At 29.7% G+C, this 20,739-nt stretch overlaps 1 protein-coding gene across 1 annotated transcript in view; it reads right to left on the bottom strand.

Moving 5' to 3' along the window:
* Window positions 1-2,211: 2,211 nt before the first annotated feature.
* Window positions 2,212-20,739, bottom strand: part of LOC140055054 (transmembrane protein 181-like) — a 35,587-nt gene continuing 17,059 nt past the window's right edge. Inside the window, exons 7-16 of the mRNA XM_072100228.1 lie at window positions 17,950-18,030; window positions 14,128-14,227; window positions 13,309-13,436; window positions 11,426-11,575; window positions 10,011-10,113; window positions 9,510-9,561; window positions 8,860-8,942; window positions 6,682-6,771; window positions 4,695-4,761; window positions 2,212-2,689 (exon numbers count right to left, since the gene is read on the bottom strand). Of these exons, the coding sequence (XP_071956329.1) occupies window positions 2,605-2,689; window positions 4,695-4,761; window positions 6,682-6,771; window positions 8,860-8,942; window positions 9,510-9,561; window positions 10,011-10,113; window positions 11,426-11,575; window positions 13,309-13,436; window positions 14,128-14,227; window positions 17,950-18,030 (939 nt within the window). The 3' untranslated portion in view covers window positions 2,212-2,604. The remainder of the gene's footprint in view (window positions 2,690-4,694; window positions 4,762-6,681; window positions 6,772-8,859; window positions 8,943-9,509; window positions 9,562-10,010; window positions 10,114-11,425; window positions 11,576-13,308; window positions 13,437-14,127; window positions 14,228-17,949; window positions 18,031-20,739) is intronic.

Here is a 20,739-nt window from a genome sequence, read left to right as displayed (position 1 = left end):
TTTGAAAGAAAGATTTTAATTGTTATTAAAGAGGGCCCCTGGATATCTGTTAACTCACTGGGCTAAACTGGAAGGGTTACCCTCTTAGATGACATAAAATGAACAAGGTTTTAATAGACTTGGAATGCCTTAATAATCAGAAACTACAGTAATGGTTGGTTTTTACTGAAAACGTTTGATGTAATATATTTTGATTGAATTTCCAATTAATTCATTTCAGAAACTCAACAATAATTCACATTAGGCCTATAGTGTTTGTTGCACTTGCAGATACTGCATAATTTACTGCAGTATTCTGTGCGTAGACCTACGTGTGAACGCAGATCGGCAAAACGAACATTAACCAATCTAGACCGGACGTCAAACTATTTTACAAACTGTACATTTTATAGAATGTAACGTACAGTATACAGTTGAATTGGCCCTGTGTCCCTATTTTATTGGTTTGTTGTATTCATTTATTTACGAGGGCCAACAGCGGGCGGCGTTGTGATTGCGCAAGTATAAGTATGACACGGCATTTGTGCAAAAATGTGTTTGCTTTTTACGAATATTAATCGGAATTACCGTTTGGAATCAGCTTCTGCATTGCTCTCATATAATTATAATAAACTATATACTATTGTCGAAATTAGGGCATTATACATAATAAGAAAAAATCACCCACACATAAATAAACCTCAATATACCTGAATAGGAATGTGTAAAACGTTTCTACCTTAATCAATAGATTTCTAATAGTAAAGAATCATGTCAAAATTATTCTACTGCATTTACTGCAGTAACTGCATTTTGTCATTAACCTGTTTATGTAATTATTTAGCAATTTTTTTTTTGGAAATCATGCACACGTTTGTACATTGAAGAAAATTAAAATCATACATTATTGCAAAGGAAAAAGGTAGTTACTGGAGTAACTGCAGCAGAATAATTTTGACATGGTTCCTAATGCTTTTATCAGTTCATAAATATACAGATCATATCATTATTATTTACATGCTTACAGAAACAATATATTAAATAATTGCAGATTTTTTTTTTGTTAAATGGAGATAAATAAACTATTAAAGTATTTAAAAAAAATCAACTTAAGTGATATAAATATTTACAAACAAAATATTGATAAAAATTAAACGAATTGATAAAAATTCTAGATATAAATGTACTAAAACGTTGTTGCTTCATCGACGAGGCAATGAAAGAAATTTTATCTGCCTATCACAAAACATAAAATCTAGAAATTATACATAAAAACAAAGTCATATTTGACTGTTAGCTTAAACGAGCTCCTCAAACTGTTCGCAAAATATCTACTAGCACTGCTTATATAGCGAGGAATCCGCGAAAATAGATCTCCTCAGATAAGCCAATGTATACAGTAGCCTCATATTAATAATAATAAACTTTTAATTTTTTTTAAGAATTATTAGATTTAAACATTTTTTTTAACAGAATTAATTAAACTTTTTTATGCAAATGCCAAAATTATTCATACATGACGATTTAAATTTGAGAATAATGAACAATGTTTGTAATATTGTTTATAGTTACCATGCTAATTGCTAAGGTGGGGTTTATTTCTTAAATATTATCAGCACAAAACATATAATATACCATATTATTACTTCAGTTATAAGCCCATGTGCTTAAGGAGTTATAGTAGTCTACACCCATTTGAAGCATGTTCAATATCTCTGAATATAACTACTTTAGGGAAGAACTTTCCTGGCATGTCAGAAGTGAACTAAATATTTGCTTTTAAAATTGTAAAATTTACAATCTGGTGGAATAGATAGATAGACAATACTATCATAGCAAATTCAAATGGATAATTAGTTTATACACAACAACATTTTTTTATTTTTTATTAATTGTTACTTATATTTCTATTGTTATCTTATATTTTCATCTTTGTGAATGCATCATTTTACCGTGTACCATGGTTTTCAAAAGTGAAATTTCCAATAAAAACAACTATTTTGTTTTATATTTCAAAATAATTCAGGAAATAACCCTTAGGATAGGCTATAAACCAGAGATATATTAATGATATATAAATATTTAGTTTTCATTTGCTTAATGGATAAATAGTGGTCTTTTCGATTTCATAACGCATTACTGGACAAATTATAAAGAAAATGTATCGAACCAAATAATTAATAAAGAAATAATGAAATAAATTTTTAAAAATCCAAATTATACAATCGTCTTCAAAGTATTTAGCTAAAATTGTTTCATAAAAAATTTATTTAAAAAAAAACAAATATCAACAAAATATTTAGCCTTTTTAATGCAATTTTTAACTTTTTTTTTTCAAATCTTAATATTATTGTTTTAAGCTCTGTCTACACTATCAAACTGAATCAAATATAGTAGTGATATGCCTAAATATGGTAGTGATATGCCCAAATATGGTAGTGATATGCCCAAATATGGTAGTGATATGACATCATCATGTCACATAAAGTTTGATAGTGTAGACAGAGTTTAATGAATAGAATTAATAGGAATTAAAATAGCAAAAAGGAATCATTGTAAAAAGAATGTTTCTTTTCTTTGTAATTGCACTGATGCAGCCATTTAGTCGTCTTTTAAGAATCATTTTCACTTGAATGTTTCATCGTCGGTGTCGTCATGGTATCGATGAGATCCCGTTAGAGATGTGTGAACGTTATCATCACTATCACTTCTAAAACAATAAATAGAAAAGTATAAACAAAAAATTAGAACTGAAATCTGTCAATCACAGCTAGAAATATTCCTTCATAAACATTTCATAACCTATAATTATTTATAGTTAACACTAGATAGTTGTGTTTGAGGGCATCATGCATGTCAGCTTTTGCTGTTTTTTTTAGTCATCCTCATTAAACAAAGTTTAATCAAATAAATAAAAATAAGAGCAACAGATGGTTTTTTCAAAAATGTTTTTGTTTTTAATTTCAAGGTTTGTATTTTCCATGGTTTTCACAAGCACCTTCAGCACTTATAAATCTTTTTATTTTTTGTATTAATTGGCACAGCGCCCTCTATATCTTTCATCAATGTTAGAGGAGAAAAGAAGTTTTAATTATCCAAGATACCTTTTAAGTTGTTGATCGGTTTAAAGTTCAAGTTCAAAACTTTTGTCTGAAAACCATTTTGCCCTCTATAAGACATTTTGTATATATAAGACGTTTTTGATCATTCAGATTTTGCATCTTAAATAAATTCCAATTTTGATGTGGTCTAAAGTTCGAGTGGTTAAACAAAACAGTGAGTGAGTGGCCGAGGGTCGAGGCTCACTCACTCCATGGGTCTAGTGGTAGAACAAGTCTTCTCGGATAAGGACTATAAACCATAGGTCCAGTGTACACATAGCTCATGTGCACTTTAAAAAACCTAGTACATCTTTCAAGACGAGTAGGGGGTTACCCCGGTGTACTAGTACATCACAGCCACTGATCACCAACTGGACCCTCTGGGAGACCAGTCTTTGACTGAAGAGGTTACCCAGTATAAGTATATATTTCAATCTATTTCAATCAAAAGATATTTTCATTATCAATGTCAGACTTTTGTTGGTAAAGCACCCTCTACTTGTAATCACAAAATGAGAGAAAAGAAGTGACGAGGGTTTGTTGGATTTGTATATCTTAAATAAATTGTGATATTTATGTGGTCTAAAGTTCAAGCTAGAAGAAGTCTCATCAAGACATTTTTTAACAACTACTGAAAATTTCACCGACTGAAAACAATAGTTTTGTTGGTATAGCGCCCTCTATATTTATCATGAACGTTAGATGAATAAATAAATGACAATGTTTTTGATCCATTCAAATTTTGTATATCTTAAATAAATTGTAATGTTTATACAGTCTAAAGTTCAAGCTAGTAGAAGAAGTCTGTCAATATAAGACATTTTTGATTAACTACTGAAAATGTCACTGACAACAATACTGTTGTTGGTATAGCACCCTCTATATTTATCATCAACGTTAGATGAATAAATGACAATGTTTTTGATTCATTCAAATTTTGTATATCTTAAATAAATTGTAATGTTTATACAGTCTAATTCAAGCTAGAAGACGTTGATTAACTATTGAAAATGTCACCGACTGAAAACAATACTGTTGTCAGTTGAAAAGCTTTCATGATTAGTAAAACGAAATACAGATCAGTTAAGATCTATTTATAGTTTTAAATTGTATCTAGCATTTACATGGTGACATCAACGTCAATTAGGTGAATGCAATAATCATTAACATTGCTATGGTGGCAGGTGATACAGATTTAATTAATTTTTCGTCTCAGCCTAAAGCCCGTTTTCTACTAGGTGAATCAATTTGAGTGAATTGAACATTCCTGAGGTCAGACTGGTTGCACTTTCAAATCACAAATGATAGAATCTGGCGATATACTCATTCTCTTCATTTCACAATAACACAAATTTCCATATTGCTAATGTATTAACCAAGGCAATCTAACAACAGAACACTTGTCAAGCTAGAAACTTGTAACCTTTGATCTTATGTCTGGCTGTGACAAATAACAACAGTACTGTACTATGTACATATTCTCTGCGGCGTGCAGTGTCTGTAAGGGGTGGGGAACTGATCGTGACACAGCCAAAGATAAACCTATTGATCTCCGGAGCTCAGCATCCTGTTGTAATTGCCTTTATGTAACGGTGTAGGTTAGTCGCTACTTACCCATAGATTATTTCATCTTCTGAATCATTCAACATCGCAAAATTGGGATTTTCTTTAAAATAAGAATCTGAAATATAAAGAATATTAAATGATAAAATACATCAAATATTAGTATGTAAGTAAATTGATTGTCATTTGTAAATATATAAAAAAAACATTTACATTGAAATGAATTGAACGGTATAGGCTAACAACAAATAAATAGAACTTAAACTACATGGTAAAACTATCCCCCGCCAAACACCATCCCGGTATTTCTAGAACTGGTTTTGGGGTTGGTCAAAAACTAAACCGAGCCGGAAACCATCCTGGTATTTCTAGAACTGGTTTCAGGGTTAGTAAAAAATTAAAACCCCGCCAGACAACATTCCGGTATTTAAAGGTTTTGGGAAAGTACAATTTAGAATTTTGTTATTTGGGTTCACCCTTGCTTAATTTTAACTGAATCTGAATTTTCTGGTATATTGTATGTATTGAATTTTCACAAACACCATTACAGCAATCTACAACATAATTGAATTCACATACGTATCATGTTATTTCTAAAACTGTGAATGCAAGGCTGTCTGGGTTTAAAAGATTTTAAATTATTGATTTATTATTTTGGATTCTATCTATATTTCTTTTCTGATTCTGATAGCTTTTAAAAGCTTTTCAAACGTTTCATCCTTAAAATCTTACTCTCAAATTAATCATTGTTCCTACGATCTAAAGGTTTCATGATTAAATTGATATTTTTTGTGTGTATTCCATCCATTCAAGAAAGCATTTACTACTTTCAATAAAAAAAGTCACTTGTTATGTTGAGGCTCTTTACCTATAAACATTCTATTAAAGACCCTAATAAGGGGACACCTTCGAGCCCCAACAAAGTTTCCCATATAGAACTTATCCTGAACTGGAGTTGGCACAGTGTTAAAATATATTCCAACCCATTTGTTTTCATCTGCTTTGAAAAACTTTTATTTCACTAAATTTTCAATGCATTCCATGCATTTCATTTGTATCTATTTTTTTTTTCAAATGATAGTAATTGTATTTTATTAAAAAAAAAAAAAATATCATTATTAAAAATAAAAATTTAAAATAAAAATCCATATTAGCAATTACAAATATTATTACTCTTAAAATGTATTGTACATTTTTTATGATATTTAATACTGCTATTCATTATTGTACTCTACACGAACCGGACACATTATTGGATTTCTTTAATCACAAAAGATTATTATTGTTAATAACAAAAGTACACTGGTAACCAGGGAAGCATATTCTATGCATTATCACAGTAGGATATTTATAATACATAATCACATCCCTGTAGGAAAAGATTATAATAACTTTATCCCAGATAGTGTAACAAATACCTAATACTCAGATCCCTTGGGAAGAACTTGATAATTCCGTGGATGGAGATAGAAATAGTGCATTTGCACAGGAAAACAATAACATTTCAAGTTCACCCTTTAGAGACACGATTAACTGTTCAAAATGCGAAGTAATTATTGTAGCATAGATGAACTTGAAGAGAAATGGAATAACATGGGACTGTGTACAGATTTCCCCAGCTTAAGTGGAATGTTCTGTCCTAAACTCCCATCCTCTCAAACCCCACAGAACCAGCATGTGGGCCTATTATTACATACAATATCTGGAATAATATTGTTTTACATTCAAAAACAATATTATATAGTACCAATCATAGTACGATTATAGTTCTAAACAAAATATATTTTCTTCATGCACAAACTAAATACAAATGGCTCTGAAACCATGCATTGGATTAAAATGATCCTTTATACAGCGATTCATTAAAGATTGAACCTTTTAAGTTTGTTTTGGATTCTAAAAGCAAATTTAAACATTTTGTTTTTGTCTTCTTCTTTTTGACTTCTGTTTGGTTTTGATTCAAATTCCTTAATTTTCTTTTGATTTTATTTATGGGATCAACATCTTAATGTCGTATCTGAAGGACAGTTCTTCTTACCTTTGTGTGCATTTGCTGAGGGTGAATACACATATGCCATTGTGTACAAGTAGAAGTTTAATAATCCATAGAAAGTGAGAAACTCTGCAGGTAAGACAATGTTAAGGAATACAAATATTTATGCTTAGTATACTATTTATTATATTATTTATTATAGTATATTATTTATTATAGTATATTATTTATTATAGTATATTATTTATTATAGTATATTATAAATACCAAATGACATAAAAGATTCACAAACAATTTCAATATTTAAGGCTGCTCTAACAAAACACTATATTTCATGTTATGTATAGTTTATTTGTATTTTTCTTGTATATGGTTTTATCTTAACTGTTTGTATTGTATGGAGTGAGTGCAGAATCTGTTTGGGCTTTAGCCTATTCTCATTCCTGGTTATTTTTACATTGATGACCGAATAAATATTATTATTATTTAGTATATTATTTATTATAGTATATTATATTGTTTGAAGGTTTGCATGGAGAAATCAAATGTTGATATAAAGTTTACGGTACACCACATGTATTAGTTCTGAAAAGAACTGTTGAGTTTCTCGACGTTTCGATCAATATGCTTTGATCGTCCTCAGGAGTGAGAACGATCAAAGCATATTGATCGAAACGTCGAGAAATCAACAGTTCTTTTCAAAACTAATACATGTGTTATAGTATATTATTTACTTAGTATGTTATTTATTTAGTATGTTAATTATTTAGTATTACAGTTAAAGGGTGGCTCCATGCGCAGGTTTAAAATTCCTATTGTTTATTATAAAATATAAACCTATACAACAACACTTATTATTTGTCAGCGGTAAAACAAACGTCGTGAAATGCTTCTTTTTCTAATATAATAAGATAAGAAAAATCACAAAATTTGGCTGTCATTTATATAATTTTGAGGAATTTCTCATATAATATAAAAGTACAATAAATTTTACATAGGAAAATATAATTTTCAATAGAATTTAGCATCACACCCATTTAGCATCTTTTTTTAAGCATCATTGAAAATCAGTAAAATTAGAGGTGGTTATGAAGTGTATTTAAAAAAAAATATAATGTTATAGCAATCACAAAGTTTTTACATCATAATTACTAAGTGTCAAACAAATATTGAATCAACAGTCAAGAATGATAAAATATGTAAACGACTTGTGATAATAATAGATATTTTATAATACCAGTACATCGTTTTTTTATGTCAACAAAACATACATATAAAATTTTGCCTAATGACGCAAATGTAAATAATACATTGCCAGGTTTTGTTCAAACTAACGTAATCAGATTAGAAATGACATACAAGAGCTCTCGCATTAACAAGCTTTGATAAACATGTTAAATCTAGTCTCTCTTGATTATATTTCAAACAACAGATAAGTTCCATATCTGTGTTCTTGCAGTATGTAGTACCAGGTTAAGTAGTATAAATAGCTTTGCAAGAAACATATGCTTCTGTAACCTGTAAACAATACACCTTTAATACATTTAAAATGTAACCTAATTCTACGTTAAAAAATGATAGATTAATGACATCCTGGAAATAGGAATGTGCAGATGCTTTTTCGAGTACAGCATCATAATGTTGAAGATTTTCTTAAAACATACTATTTTTATAGATTTAATACTGTACGTTAAACGTATTGTTTGGCGATGGATGGAACATTTCCAATCCCTCAGTCTCTCACTACAATTATTTGTTATAACACAAATAGGTAAATTTATAGGTCCTTGGGGGATAAACTTAAAACCTTTTGGACAATAAATACATAAACCGTTATACTTCTGTAACCTGTTAACAATAAACCTATAATCCATTTTAAATGAAACCTAATTTTACCTTAAAAAATGGTAGATTAATTAATATTTTTGCAATAGGAATTTGCAGATGCTTTTTCAATTGCGTCTTACTTTTTGCTGTTTAAAAAAAATATTTCGAACCCTATTGGAAATAAGTCACAAGAGGATGGGTTTTTTTAATCTGTTTTTTTTTTATGAATAATGTTTATATTTCATCCCTATCTGTATATGCTTTTTTTTAATCAATATCCAGGATACACAGTGCAAAGTAAAAGTTCTGAAACAAAATAATAATATTAATAATCACATATAAATCATAGAGATAATTTATAAAGTTGCTTGTAATTAAAATAATTAAAAAGGATATAATTTTTGTAATAAGTTGAAAGCTGGCTGATATAGTTGTCTTGAAGAACACGGATGCCAAACCTCAGCAAAACAATTGAAAAACTGAAAGAGAAAAAATAAGTGGTTTTCTTAAGCACTGTTTACACTATCAAACTAATTTGACAAAAAAAGTGTGATATGCCCAAATATGGTAGTGATATGCCCAAATATGGTAGTGATATGACATCATCATGTCAATATATGGGCACATCACATTTCTTTTGTCACATAAAGTTTGATAGTGTAGACAGAGCTTTAAGCACTTTTAGGGTGGAAATTAGCACTTTGGGTTGTTGTTCGTTGGTCTACTAAAAATTCCTAAAACTAAATAATTATGTAGCATGTAGGCATAAGTATGTATTATAGCCGAGCCATAGAAGAAACAAGAATTTGTTCAAGTAATGAAAAAAAACAGTATTTATGATGTAACATGACAAACTATAAGTTGGCTAGTAAATCAGCTTATAGACTAGTGATCTACACAATAAAGTGGGCAAAGTCACAATAAATAAATAAAATGCTAGCATTTCACAAAATTGATAACAAAAAATGACCTGTATAATCAATTAATTTAGAACAATTTCTATTTTATTATAACTTTTTAAAAACAAAAATCGCATTTTTATTTACCTGATTGCGACCACAAATAACATCAACATTGTCATGAACCTAAGCCGCAGATCTGTATAAAGAAAAAAGTAAAGCAAATTAGAAGAAATATGCCAACTACTTTGCAACATAGATTAACAAGCAATCTACATTTTATTTTCAAATCTAGGTCACATAACTATTATTATTCTTATTAATATTATTATATCATGTAATATCTGGGTCAGATAATTATTATATTTCAAATTTAATATGAATAACATTTCACATCTAGAATAGATGATTGTCTCACGTACTAAGTTTACATAAAAATTCAATCCAGTTATTAGATAACTATAATTAGAATAACAAATTCAAACTACGGAACAGTGAATTGTAATTACTGCAGTGAACAATAAAATGATGACATTGTGTGTAACATTAGGCTCCCAAATTAATAGAGTTCTGTCAAATTATCTGTCGGATAAAAAGACTAAAAGTAAAGTTTGCAGAATTTTTCTATGAAAAAAAATGTTGACTTACTCATGTAGGGCAAAGTTCGAAGTTCAGTGAAAGCACGGATAACCAAAAAAAGTAAGTACAGAAGGTATACTCCACCAAAAAAAAAGAAAAATATTTTCATTGCCTGAAATACAAAAAAAAATGGTTTTACTTACAATCAATTTATTAAAAAATAAATATTTAATGAGAAACAAATGTACATTCATTTTAAAATGAAGATAAAATTTGGATATCAACTTTAAACGAACCATTTCATGAGATCTTAACATTGACAGTCTACCTAATCTTACTCTTTCAAAAACCAAGTTGTAAAAACAAATGAGGCAGCTTTAACGACAACTAAAGCCGTTGTTATGTCCTCGTTGACGAGTAGGATTTAGCATTCGGATAATAAAAGTTATTTTTGTGGTAATTAATTGTAAAATGCCAAGATGTGTGTTGAAGAATAGGGACTGACTTTGTTTTGATTTAGGCTAATTTATTTACTGTTAAATTCAAATTCTATACACAAAATTAGTATTGTATTATACAGCACAGTAAAACACTGCAGTTTAGTGGTTATGTCATTTAATTATTCTACTGCTGTTTTTGCAGTAACTAAATTTGTTGCTTCAGTAACATGTTTATATGATTTTAAAGTTTATCTGGCAGTCAATGCAATAACCAGTGTATGATTAACAAAACCATGCTCAATAATTGAATAAACATGTTAAAGAGTGTAATAAACAAAATGTAGTTTCTGCAGTGGAACAATTTTGACATGGTCCTTTGCTCAAGTGAACATTGTTAAATAGAACCAGAAAAACACACAAAATTCCAGTATTTAAAGTTAGGTTTGCAATACATCCATGTGTTTCCAAAAAGAATATACAGTAGTTATGCTACAACCAGCTTCTAGAGAATGTTGGGAAAATAGAGATGGGTCATTTAGTAGCACAGTCAAAAGCTCAGTCTACACTATCAAACTTTATGTGACAAAACAATGTGATGTGCCCATTTGGATACGATGATGTCATATCGCTACCATATTTGGGCATATCACTACCATATTTGGGCACATCACACTTTATTCTCAAACTAGTTTAATAGTGTATACAGAGCTTTAGGTGAGAATATCATGAAAATCATTAACATAGAATCAAAAGTGATGATTAAATTCTTAATTCCATCTTAACGGGAAAAACAATTAAAAATATTCATAGTATAGTTACAACATTTGTAATAGTGTATACGTCATCTAAAAGGGGTTATTGACTTTGTTATATGCTGCTTTGGAGGTTCGACTTATGCTAATCATGTTTATTAAACATTTGCACTTTTAACTATAAATTTACTAATGACAAGCTTAAGTGCTGCTGTTGTTTCGGTTGCTTTTGTGTACTCATAAAACCGCCGTGCTCTTTACGTAACAAGAAAACAATGCGCTTTTAACTTACCAAATAATTACCGGAATCGACTCTGTAGTCATATGTTGGATCGTGTTTTTCTTGATATTGCTGCCAACAGGCTAGAGATATTGCGGATGCCCATAATAAACCAACTAAAATTATCTTTGGGAGGTAAAACGTTGACCACTTTCGTTTGCTCTGGAGTAATTAAGAGAAAAAAAAGTCAACTGGTAAATGTCACAAACAATAGTCATTTATCATTTAATTTTTATGAATATTGAAATTATATTTTAAAAAAGGAAAAAAAAATGTTTTTGAGTAAAGTTTTGTAGGAATAATACCTTAATAAAGATTATGGAGTGGCTTTTCCAGGCATACAATGCTGAAAATTTCAAGCTACAGGTATATTGTCAAATAGGTCAAGTACCTTGCCTGTCATGTTTAAATATTCAATATTGTGATTTCTTGCTTAACGAGTGGCGTAATGTTATACTTTAAATTTAAATTTAAACGTGAATGATTTTTTATTCTTTTTTGTGTAGTAAATTCAAACACCAATTGTATTAGTTTGACCTAAATAAATAATGAATAGTCATCATCACCCTTATTAAGAGAGTTGCAAATTTGTCATAATCTGATACGATGTATAGTATATATCGCTCATGAACTATAATGAGTTTAGAAATCCATACAGAGAAACATAAAACAAAATCAGAAGCAATTTTGCATATTTCTACCATTAAATAGAAATGTTAATTTGAGATTACGTACAGATTGAATTTAAAAGCACACCTCGAGCGTAAGAGTCAGCATATATCAAATATATGTCAAGGTCATGCAGGGAATGAATACGATCTGCGTAAATATCTACTCATAAGATGAGGAGATATCTAATTAATGTTCATCTCAATAAAGTAGATGGTATAATCTCTGTACATAAATCCAACATACATAATTACTAGTTGAACCATCAATATTGGTTATAACCTGTTTGCATACGGGTGTAATAACAACAAAGCAATAAAACCTGGGGCAAAATTGTGTAATATATTACACCATTTAGGATCAATGGTGACATGGAATTTGTAAGTCGTAATATAATTTTTTTATGAATAATTATTATACTATATTTTCAGACTTTCTAACTCTCCAAAATATTTTGAATTATCTCCCAAACTTCTGCTAAAATGCCAATTCTTTTTTGGACAAACAAAAAGAAACATCCCAAAAAAGTATTTTGTGTATAGCTTTGGTATTTTTTTTTTCTTGTATTTTACTAGGTTTTTTAGTATTTAAAAGAATTTTTTGTTTAATATGCCATTTTAATGTCACCTATGTAATAGTTATCCACTTTGACCAAAAATTGGATGGAAAAAAAATTTATTTACCTAAAAAAACCCTCATTTAAAGCAAAAAAATAGTCAAATTGGCTGCCAGCCAATGAGTTTTTGGTTGAATTTAACCATTTATTTTGTCATTTTTCTACGGAAGTGATTAACTTTATTAAAACTACAAAATAATCTATTCAAACAAAGTCTGATTTTATTAATCTTCATTTTTCAAGTTTTTGGGGGACAATACATCTTTAAAGTCCTTTTAAAGTTTAACTGTAGCCATTTAAAAAATACATTGATCCTACACATTTTTCACCTTTGCCATGCCTGGAACGTTACCGGCATACCCAAAATTTACTGTAAATGCTGATGCCTTATATTTTTGTGTGCCCTCTATAGTTTGGTGTATATTTTATATCTTTATAGCGCCCTCTCTTGTTTGGCTAGCTTTCATAAATCCTTGTGGTAATTCACTTCCAAGTTGGAACCCATGTTGTATATTAGAAACATACCAACAGTGACAAGTAACAAAGAGAAAATTTATATTTAATAAATTTGTATGGTGAATATAAATAAAATAAAGAATTATTTTCTTACCTGTCGAATACCATGATACACGCACAGCCAAAACAAAAGCAGAGTACATAAAAAAGATGCCTGGAATACAGAGTCTAGCATCAACGGTACCACACTGTCAACTAGGAATGTAAGTGCAAATATTGGATCTGTAAGAAAAGAGATTAAACGTTTTAATAGACGCACTCGACTGGTCACTTTATATGAGCTTCTAAAAGATCTGCTCGGATTGAAACAATGTGTAGTGATAGGAGTTGTATAAATAAGCCTATTGGAATCAATACACAGGTTTTCAGATGATACATAATATACAAATGATAACTAAAAACTCGAGAATAACTGAAAATAGGTAAAGAGATGAACAATTTATTGCGGAGCTAGGATAGGGTAATGTAGTTTGATTGAACAAAAGACTGTAATAGTCTAGGATGGGTTAACAGTATTACCATGTTCTTGCATAATCCCACCAACTAGTTTAGGCAAATTTGCCTACTTTTTTTGTAGTTTTTTAAGTCTGAATAATGTAATCGGATATAATCCAAACCCCTAATTTCCTTAAAATGTCATACCTATACCCAATAAAAAATTGGGATGAAGATTATAGAAATATCAAATAAAAGACTGAAATTATAAGCAGGTGGCCGTATTCACGATTCACATTGAGGAAGGGAAAAACTTTACCCTTAAGAATTAAAAAAAAAAAAATCTCCAACTACAGTATGAATACAATTTATTTTATACTGAGTTAATTGAATAATATTTAAGAGAACTATCTCACTTAAAGTGTGATTGGTGAATATGGCCACAAGACAGCAATTTAAAGTTTATTTAAAAACTCACCATTATATAAAAGAATTAAAGGCAATAATACTGACATCCACTTCTGTTCGATTGACCAATCACGCATCGTGAACTTACGAAGAGAATGTGCGAACATACACTAAAAAATGTACAGAAAAAAAAATCATAAATTAATAGTTAACCAACAAATGTTTTTAATTAAGACATTTCAACATAAAAATTTCTTATCATTATTAAAACACCATAGTTATGCTTGCACACTCTGTTTTTTAAGTTAAGTTGTGGTTTACCTTCTATTATGTTCAAACATAAAAATTACATCGTTATTTAATAGACATGTCTATGTCACATTCTCAAAGCTAGTAATTTAAATTGTAAAAGTTAAAGTTACATCGGATGTAGATGAAACTTATTGTATCAGTGTCATATTAACGACAGAGATTTTATTTCTTTATCACATTGCCAACTAATTTTTTTGGAACCTTATTTTACAGGATGACTGAAATACATGGCTGACCATTCAATACAGTTATACTAATAACTGGTATGTATAGACAAAAGCGTATCCCATAGCTCCTGTTTGGGGTTTTTTGGCATGGCTAGATTTTCTTTTCTTTGTATGTTATAGCACTTGTTGAATGGCGCTATATAAATCCAAGATATTATTATATAATTATTCACCTAATCACCCAAGCAGCAATGCAATAATGATTATGATTAAGTGATAAGCAAAATGGAATATAAATAAAGAATAAATTAAATCTACAGTAGGCCTATCGTGTTTCTTTAAATTGAAAAAAAAATATTTCACTTAGCATTTGCTAAAAATCATCAAACAGCCTTCAAAGACAGTAAAATATACACATAATTTTAATAACCAAATACCTGTCTGTCAATCAGTTATCTCTCATTTTTCATTTTTACAGTTAAACTCTAAATATAGAAAGCTAATGTCACAGGTAATAAAAAAAATATACATGCGGTGTAGATGACGTTATTATAAATCTAAAATATCTCTCCAACCTTGATGATTACATTTTGTCGTAGTAATTTAAAATTCTTTAATAATGTTGACAATTACTTAACTTATTAACTTGAACTTTTTTTTATAATGAATAATTTGTTAAAATTTCAAAAACATCCATGTAGTGGCACTATATTTAAAAATGTATTGTCCCTCAAAAAAATAAAAAATAAAGATTAATTAAATCAGAATTTGAATACGTTATTTTGTAGTTTTAATAAAGTTAATAATTTCCGTAGAAAGAAAACGAAAAAAAATAATGTTTCACTTATCAAAATGAAAAAATAAATGGTTAAATTTAACCAAAAACCCATTGGCTGGCAGCCAATTTGACAATTTTTTGCTTTAAATTACGTTTTTTTTTAAATAATTTTTTTTTCGATCCAATTTTTGGTCAAAGTGGATAACTATTATGTTACATTAAAATGGCATTTTCAACACAAATTTAAGAATTATTTTTTCAGGGGGACAATACATCTTTAAATAAATTATACTAGTTTTATTTAGAATTAATTTAGTTTCATTCATCCTACAGTAATTAAAATCGTCAGAACAAAAATAAAAATTATAATAATTCACTATAAATAATGAAATAGGTTTACTGTACATTTAGTAAGTTATCATCAGTAACATAACAATGAGGTATTGTGTTAATTTTTATACTGCTATTTCAAGTTTTTTTTTTTTATTTTAAGTCTATTTTTTTTAAAGTTTTTTTAAGTCAGTTCATTAAAATGTATTATTCAACAATACAGTATGTAACTGCCTAAATAAATGATTATATAAATGTGTATTATAATGTATAAAAATATATAATATATTAAACATACAGTATCTCTTTAAAAAAACACTACACTAGGCAAAATTGATTTTTGAAATAGTCATTATAATAAATCATTCCATTCTATCTTATTTTTTTTAGTACCTGGACTAAAAATATATCTAAAGAGGAAATGAGGCGCGGTAAATGATGTTGAAAGGTTTTCATGATACGGCATGTTTATTAATGAACGAGACAAGGTGGAATTGAATTCAAAACTGTTTTTCGAAAAGGAAATGTAATGATTAGTTATAAAAGTCTTCAACGAGTCTGTCTGAGTGGAAGAGAATATTAGACATAGTTGGTAAAACACCTGTCTTAATTTAAATAATTAATGAGCTATGTTGTCTCATATACTGTTAGTATCCTTTAATATTGTCTACTATACTACTTTGAAATTTTGAAATTCTTTCTTTATGAATGAGTTAATTAATTAAACAATGGTTCTACTAAATGCAACACTCCCAACACCACTATGCATAATATTACAGTACCACTACCACATCTGCTAATTTATAAACATATAAAATATTGAATAATTTTTTTTGTATACTGCCCTATTTATTTATTTATTTATTTACTTAATATATTTATTCAATGCTTTTATGTTTATTGTAATTATTATTATTGTCTAAGGTTGCTTATAAGCTTAAAGATCTATGTTCTGCACAGATCTTAAAATATGCATCCTCCATGTACTTAGTTGTAGTAGTTTGTTGAGTGGTATGGTGGAAATAAATTGAATTCAATTCAATTTAGCACGCTAATTGTGCTAAAATTTGGGAAAGTTAGGTTCTGTTTATTTACGAGTGAGGTTGATTATTTAGGGGTTATGTTGTAACCCCTAAATGCGTTAGCATCTAAGGCATGTGTGTGTGCGCATGATCCTATTTATTATGTATAGCGTGTGGTGTATGTGGTGTTGAGCATGTGGTGTATGTGGTGTTGAGCATGTGGTGTATGTGGTGTTGAGCATGTGGTGTATGTGGTGTATAGCATGTGGTGTATGTGGTGTATGTGGTGTTGAGCATGTGGTGTATGTGGTGTTGAGCATGTGGTGTATGTGGTGTATGTGGTGTTGAGCATGTGGTGTATGTGGTGTTGAGCATGTGGTGTACTGTATGTGGTGTATAGCATGTGGTGTATGTGGTGTTGAGCATGTGGTGTATGTGGTGTTGAGCATGTGGTGTATGTGGTGTTGAGCATGTGGTGTATGTGGTGTATGTGGTGTTGAGCATGGGGTGTATGTGATGGGGTGTATGTGGTGTTGAGCATGTGGTGTACGTGGTGTTGAGCAGGCCCTTACTACTGTACAACAATGCTGATTCTGGCTGGAGTTGATTTTGTCATGCATTTCATATTAAACTCAGTATATGAATGCATTGCTCTGGGCTTAGTAAGTGCAACCTAAAATTTAAAAAGTCTTTAATATTGTCCTGAAGGATTTGCACTGGTAATGACAAAATACTAGTTCTAATTTTACAGGATCTCTCTGAAGGGACATAAAGCTGTTGATTTCCCACACACATCAATCCTATGCAAACATTTCATTCAACAAAAATATTCCTTATTAATGTAGCATGGTTTGGACTGTATGTAGTAATAACACATTATAGTTCCTTTAAAAATATCAACGTGTTGTATTTTATTCAAGATCCAACAGTGTATCAAGACAAACACAACAGGATCGTCGCCATAAAATATACATTTGATTTACATAAAAAAAACAAGGAAAACAAACAGATTTATATATTAAAAATGACAATTAAAGACAGAAGTATTACAACTAAAAAATGTATGTAAGGAAACATTTGAACTAAATTATTATATGAATGAGCAACCCAACAAAAAAAATACCATTTTTACATACAACACACGAAAACTGTTCTGTACTGTACATTATTATTATTACTAATACAAAGTTTACGCACAGGGACACGAATATGAAATTGAGAGACAAATTTACAATCCAACTTTGAAATTAGGAATTTAAAAAGAAAAATCATCATGTACTTACTGTTACAATAAAAGTCATTACTAAGAAGACAAATCGGAACCAAATCTCAACCTGCGTAAATGACGGATTGAAGCTTCGCCACTGAAAAAAAAAACATTTCAAATCATTAATATTATCCTTTTTATTCAGTAGAAATCAACATCAATAATCAATAATTAAAATGAAATTAGAATTTCACCTTAAATGCCTAAAGTAGTTGTAATTATTATATTTTTACTCTAATTGATAATCTAAAATTCCCTTATTGTCTATCATAGAGAAACGTAACACTTAACCGACTATGAGATAATTTTTTTAGAAACTAATGATAGGCGATCAGAGAGAGAAAGAGCCTAAAATAGCCAATGTGGCAATACCATAAATCACTTTTATTTCATCTAATTGAAAGTTAAAAAAGGGAAAAGAAAATGTTAAACAATTTCAATTCAACCTTAATATTTGGTAATGCTGCTATTGAGGTTGAATGCACAATAAATGGAATGAAAAAGAAAATTTACATATTGAGTATAAAGTTTATTTTGATTGGGAAAATGGGTTAATATTTGAATTCTAAACGAGAAACTGAGAGTAAAGAAGTGTAGATTTCTTGGCATGGAATCAGAAATGAGTTACTGCCGGTCACAGCGAAGAAGCAATGACATACTTTTAAAATGATGGAAGAAAGGTTGAACAAAACAAAAACTAAATTTAGACTGAAAATAATGTTCTCTTAAGATTCATGGAGACTGTATTTAATGGAGAATAGCTCCTGTGCAATACCATCTATTCTGTAGGCAAAGTAAACATTGGATCGATTTTAGATTATTTGCATATATATCCCATTGCCCTAAAGCCTTTATTCATCAATGCATTCTGTACTATGTCAATTTTTATGTGTATTTATTTATTCTGTACGTGGCTTCTGTCCATTGTACATGCACATGATTTTGAGTATGGTTTCTGTTCAACATGCATGATGACATGTGTGGCATGTGTCCACTGTACATAATAGATCTGTATACTGTATCTGGCAATCATCAAGAAAAAAATAAATAAAAAAATAAAGACATACAGTAGGGATCATCATCAAAACTGTTCTACTGAAGTTACGCTACATTTTTTTTACAACAGAAGCAATTTTTTTTAGTTGGTTTCAACGTTTAAGTATTCGTTCACTGTAATTAACCGGCCTACTGTATAAAATACAAGAAAAAAACTTATATAGATCTAATAGTTTTAATATACTAAACAATAATTTCTGTATTATATACAGTCACTACAGTACAGTAGCTTTCGACATTCTGTAGATTCCAGATGTAGTTAGAAACAGCAGTTTAATTGAATACAGTTTCCTAAAGCTCTACATTATTTACAGTTTATGTGACAAAAACATGATGTCATACCACTACCATATTTGGGCATCAGTACCATATTTGGGCACATTTTTGGTCAAACTAAATTGATAGTGTAGAAGGATCAGGTCATACCACTACCATATTTGGGCACATTTTTGGTCAAACTAAATTGATAGTGTAGAAGGATCAGGTCATACCACTACCATATTTGGGCACATTTTTGGTCAAACTAAATTAATAGTGTAGAAGGATCAGCTTTAAAACAGTGTGTGTTTTAACAAATATTGAATGTTTAAATGTTCATTGAATGGGGATGTTGTATCACTGTGTCTCATTGAATAGCACAAACTATCTTTCAAAATATTCTTCCATTCAACTCATAGACATTTAATATTTGTATGCCTAATCATAATCCTATGGCTTTTCTGTACATTCTGTGTACAACTAAGGCTACTGTTTTGTACAAAATAGATTCTTAAGTATTATCCTTAATGTACAGCATGTTTTATTTAGACTATTGAACTGTCTTCAGCCCATAAGGATTATTTTAATGACTACAAACTCAGCAATCGAAGACACAAACGCCCACATTAAAGTCATCTGCTATCATCTCGTAAACTGCATAATATCCTGTAACGAACAAACGAACGCTGTTGATAGCAAGATTCAAGTCTGATCAATTTAAAAACAAGCGAATAATACCCAACATAACATACTCAATTTAAAAATGTTTACTTAAGCTTGGTTTCACACTAGGATGTAACACAATGATGTAAGTGCAGTGGATTAATGAGTCGACCAGTAACAAGCGACAATTTGGATGATCCATCGCATCATGATTGGTCAACTCACTTGATGTGCGCTTGCATTCTTTAATGCATCCTAGTGGGAACCAAACTTTAAAAAGCCTACATAAGCTATGTTCATACGCACTTTTATTAACAGTAATAGGGTTTAAAAGTTCATGTCAAAATTATTCTACTGCAGATACTGCAGTAACTACAGTAGATTGTTTATTTAGTTTGTGTTGAGACAAGCAAATGCACATGACAAAGCCCCATCCCTATCATTCTGTAGCCAAGTGAAGTACTGTAGGCCTACAGTTACCTTCTCACATAACACATTCATTTCAACCAAGCAATTTTAAACCGTTTGGAACACTGTATTATTACTAGAGGAAGAACATAAATTAAATATCTGTATGGACTGGAAATATATTGATTACATTTTTATTTGTTTAAAAAGGATCATGTCAAATTGATTCTACTGCAGATACTTCAGTATAACTACAGTAGATTGTTTATTTAGTTTGTTTTGAGACAAGCAAATGCATGACAATAAAAGCCCAATTCCTATCATGCTGTACTGTAGCCTAGTGAAGTAGGTCTATAGCCTTCTACAATCATAAGACATTTGTTTTAACAAAGCAAGTTTAAACCGTTTGGAACACTGTATT

Source organism: Antedon mediterranea, chromosome 7 (genome assembly GCF_964355755.1).
Source record: "Antedon mediterranea chromosome 7, ecAntMedi1.1, whole genome shotgun sequence".
NCBI lineage: Eukaryota > Metazoa > Echinodermata > Crinoidea > Comatulida > Antedonidae > Antedon > Antedon mediterranea.
This window is presented reverse-complemented; position numbering and strand designations above follow the sequence as displayed.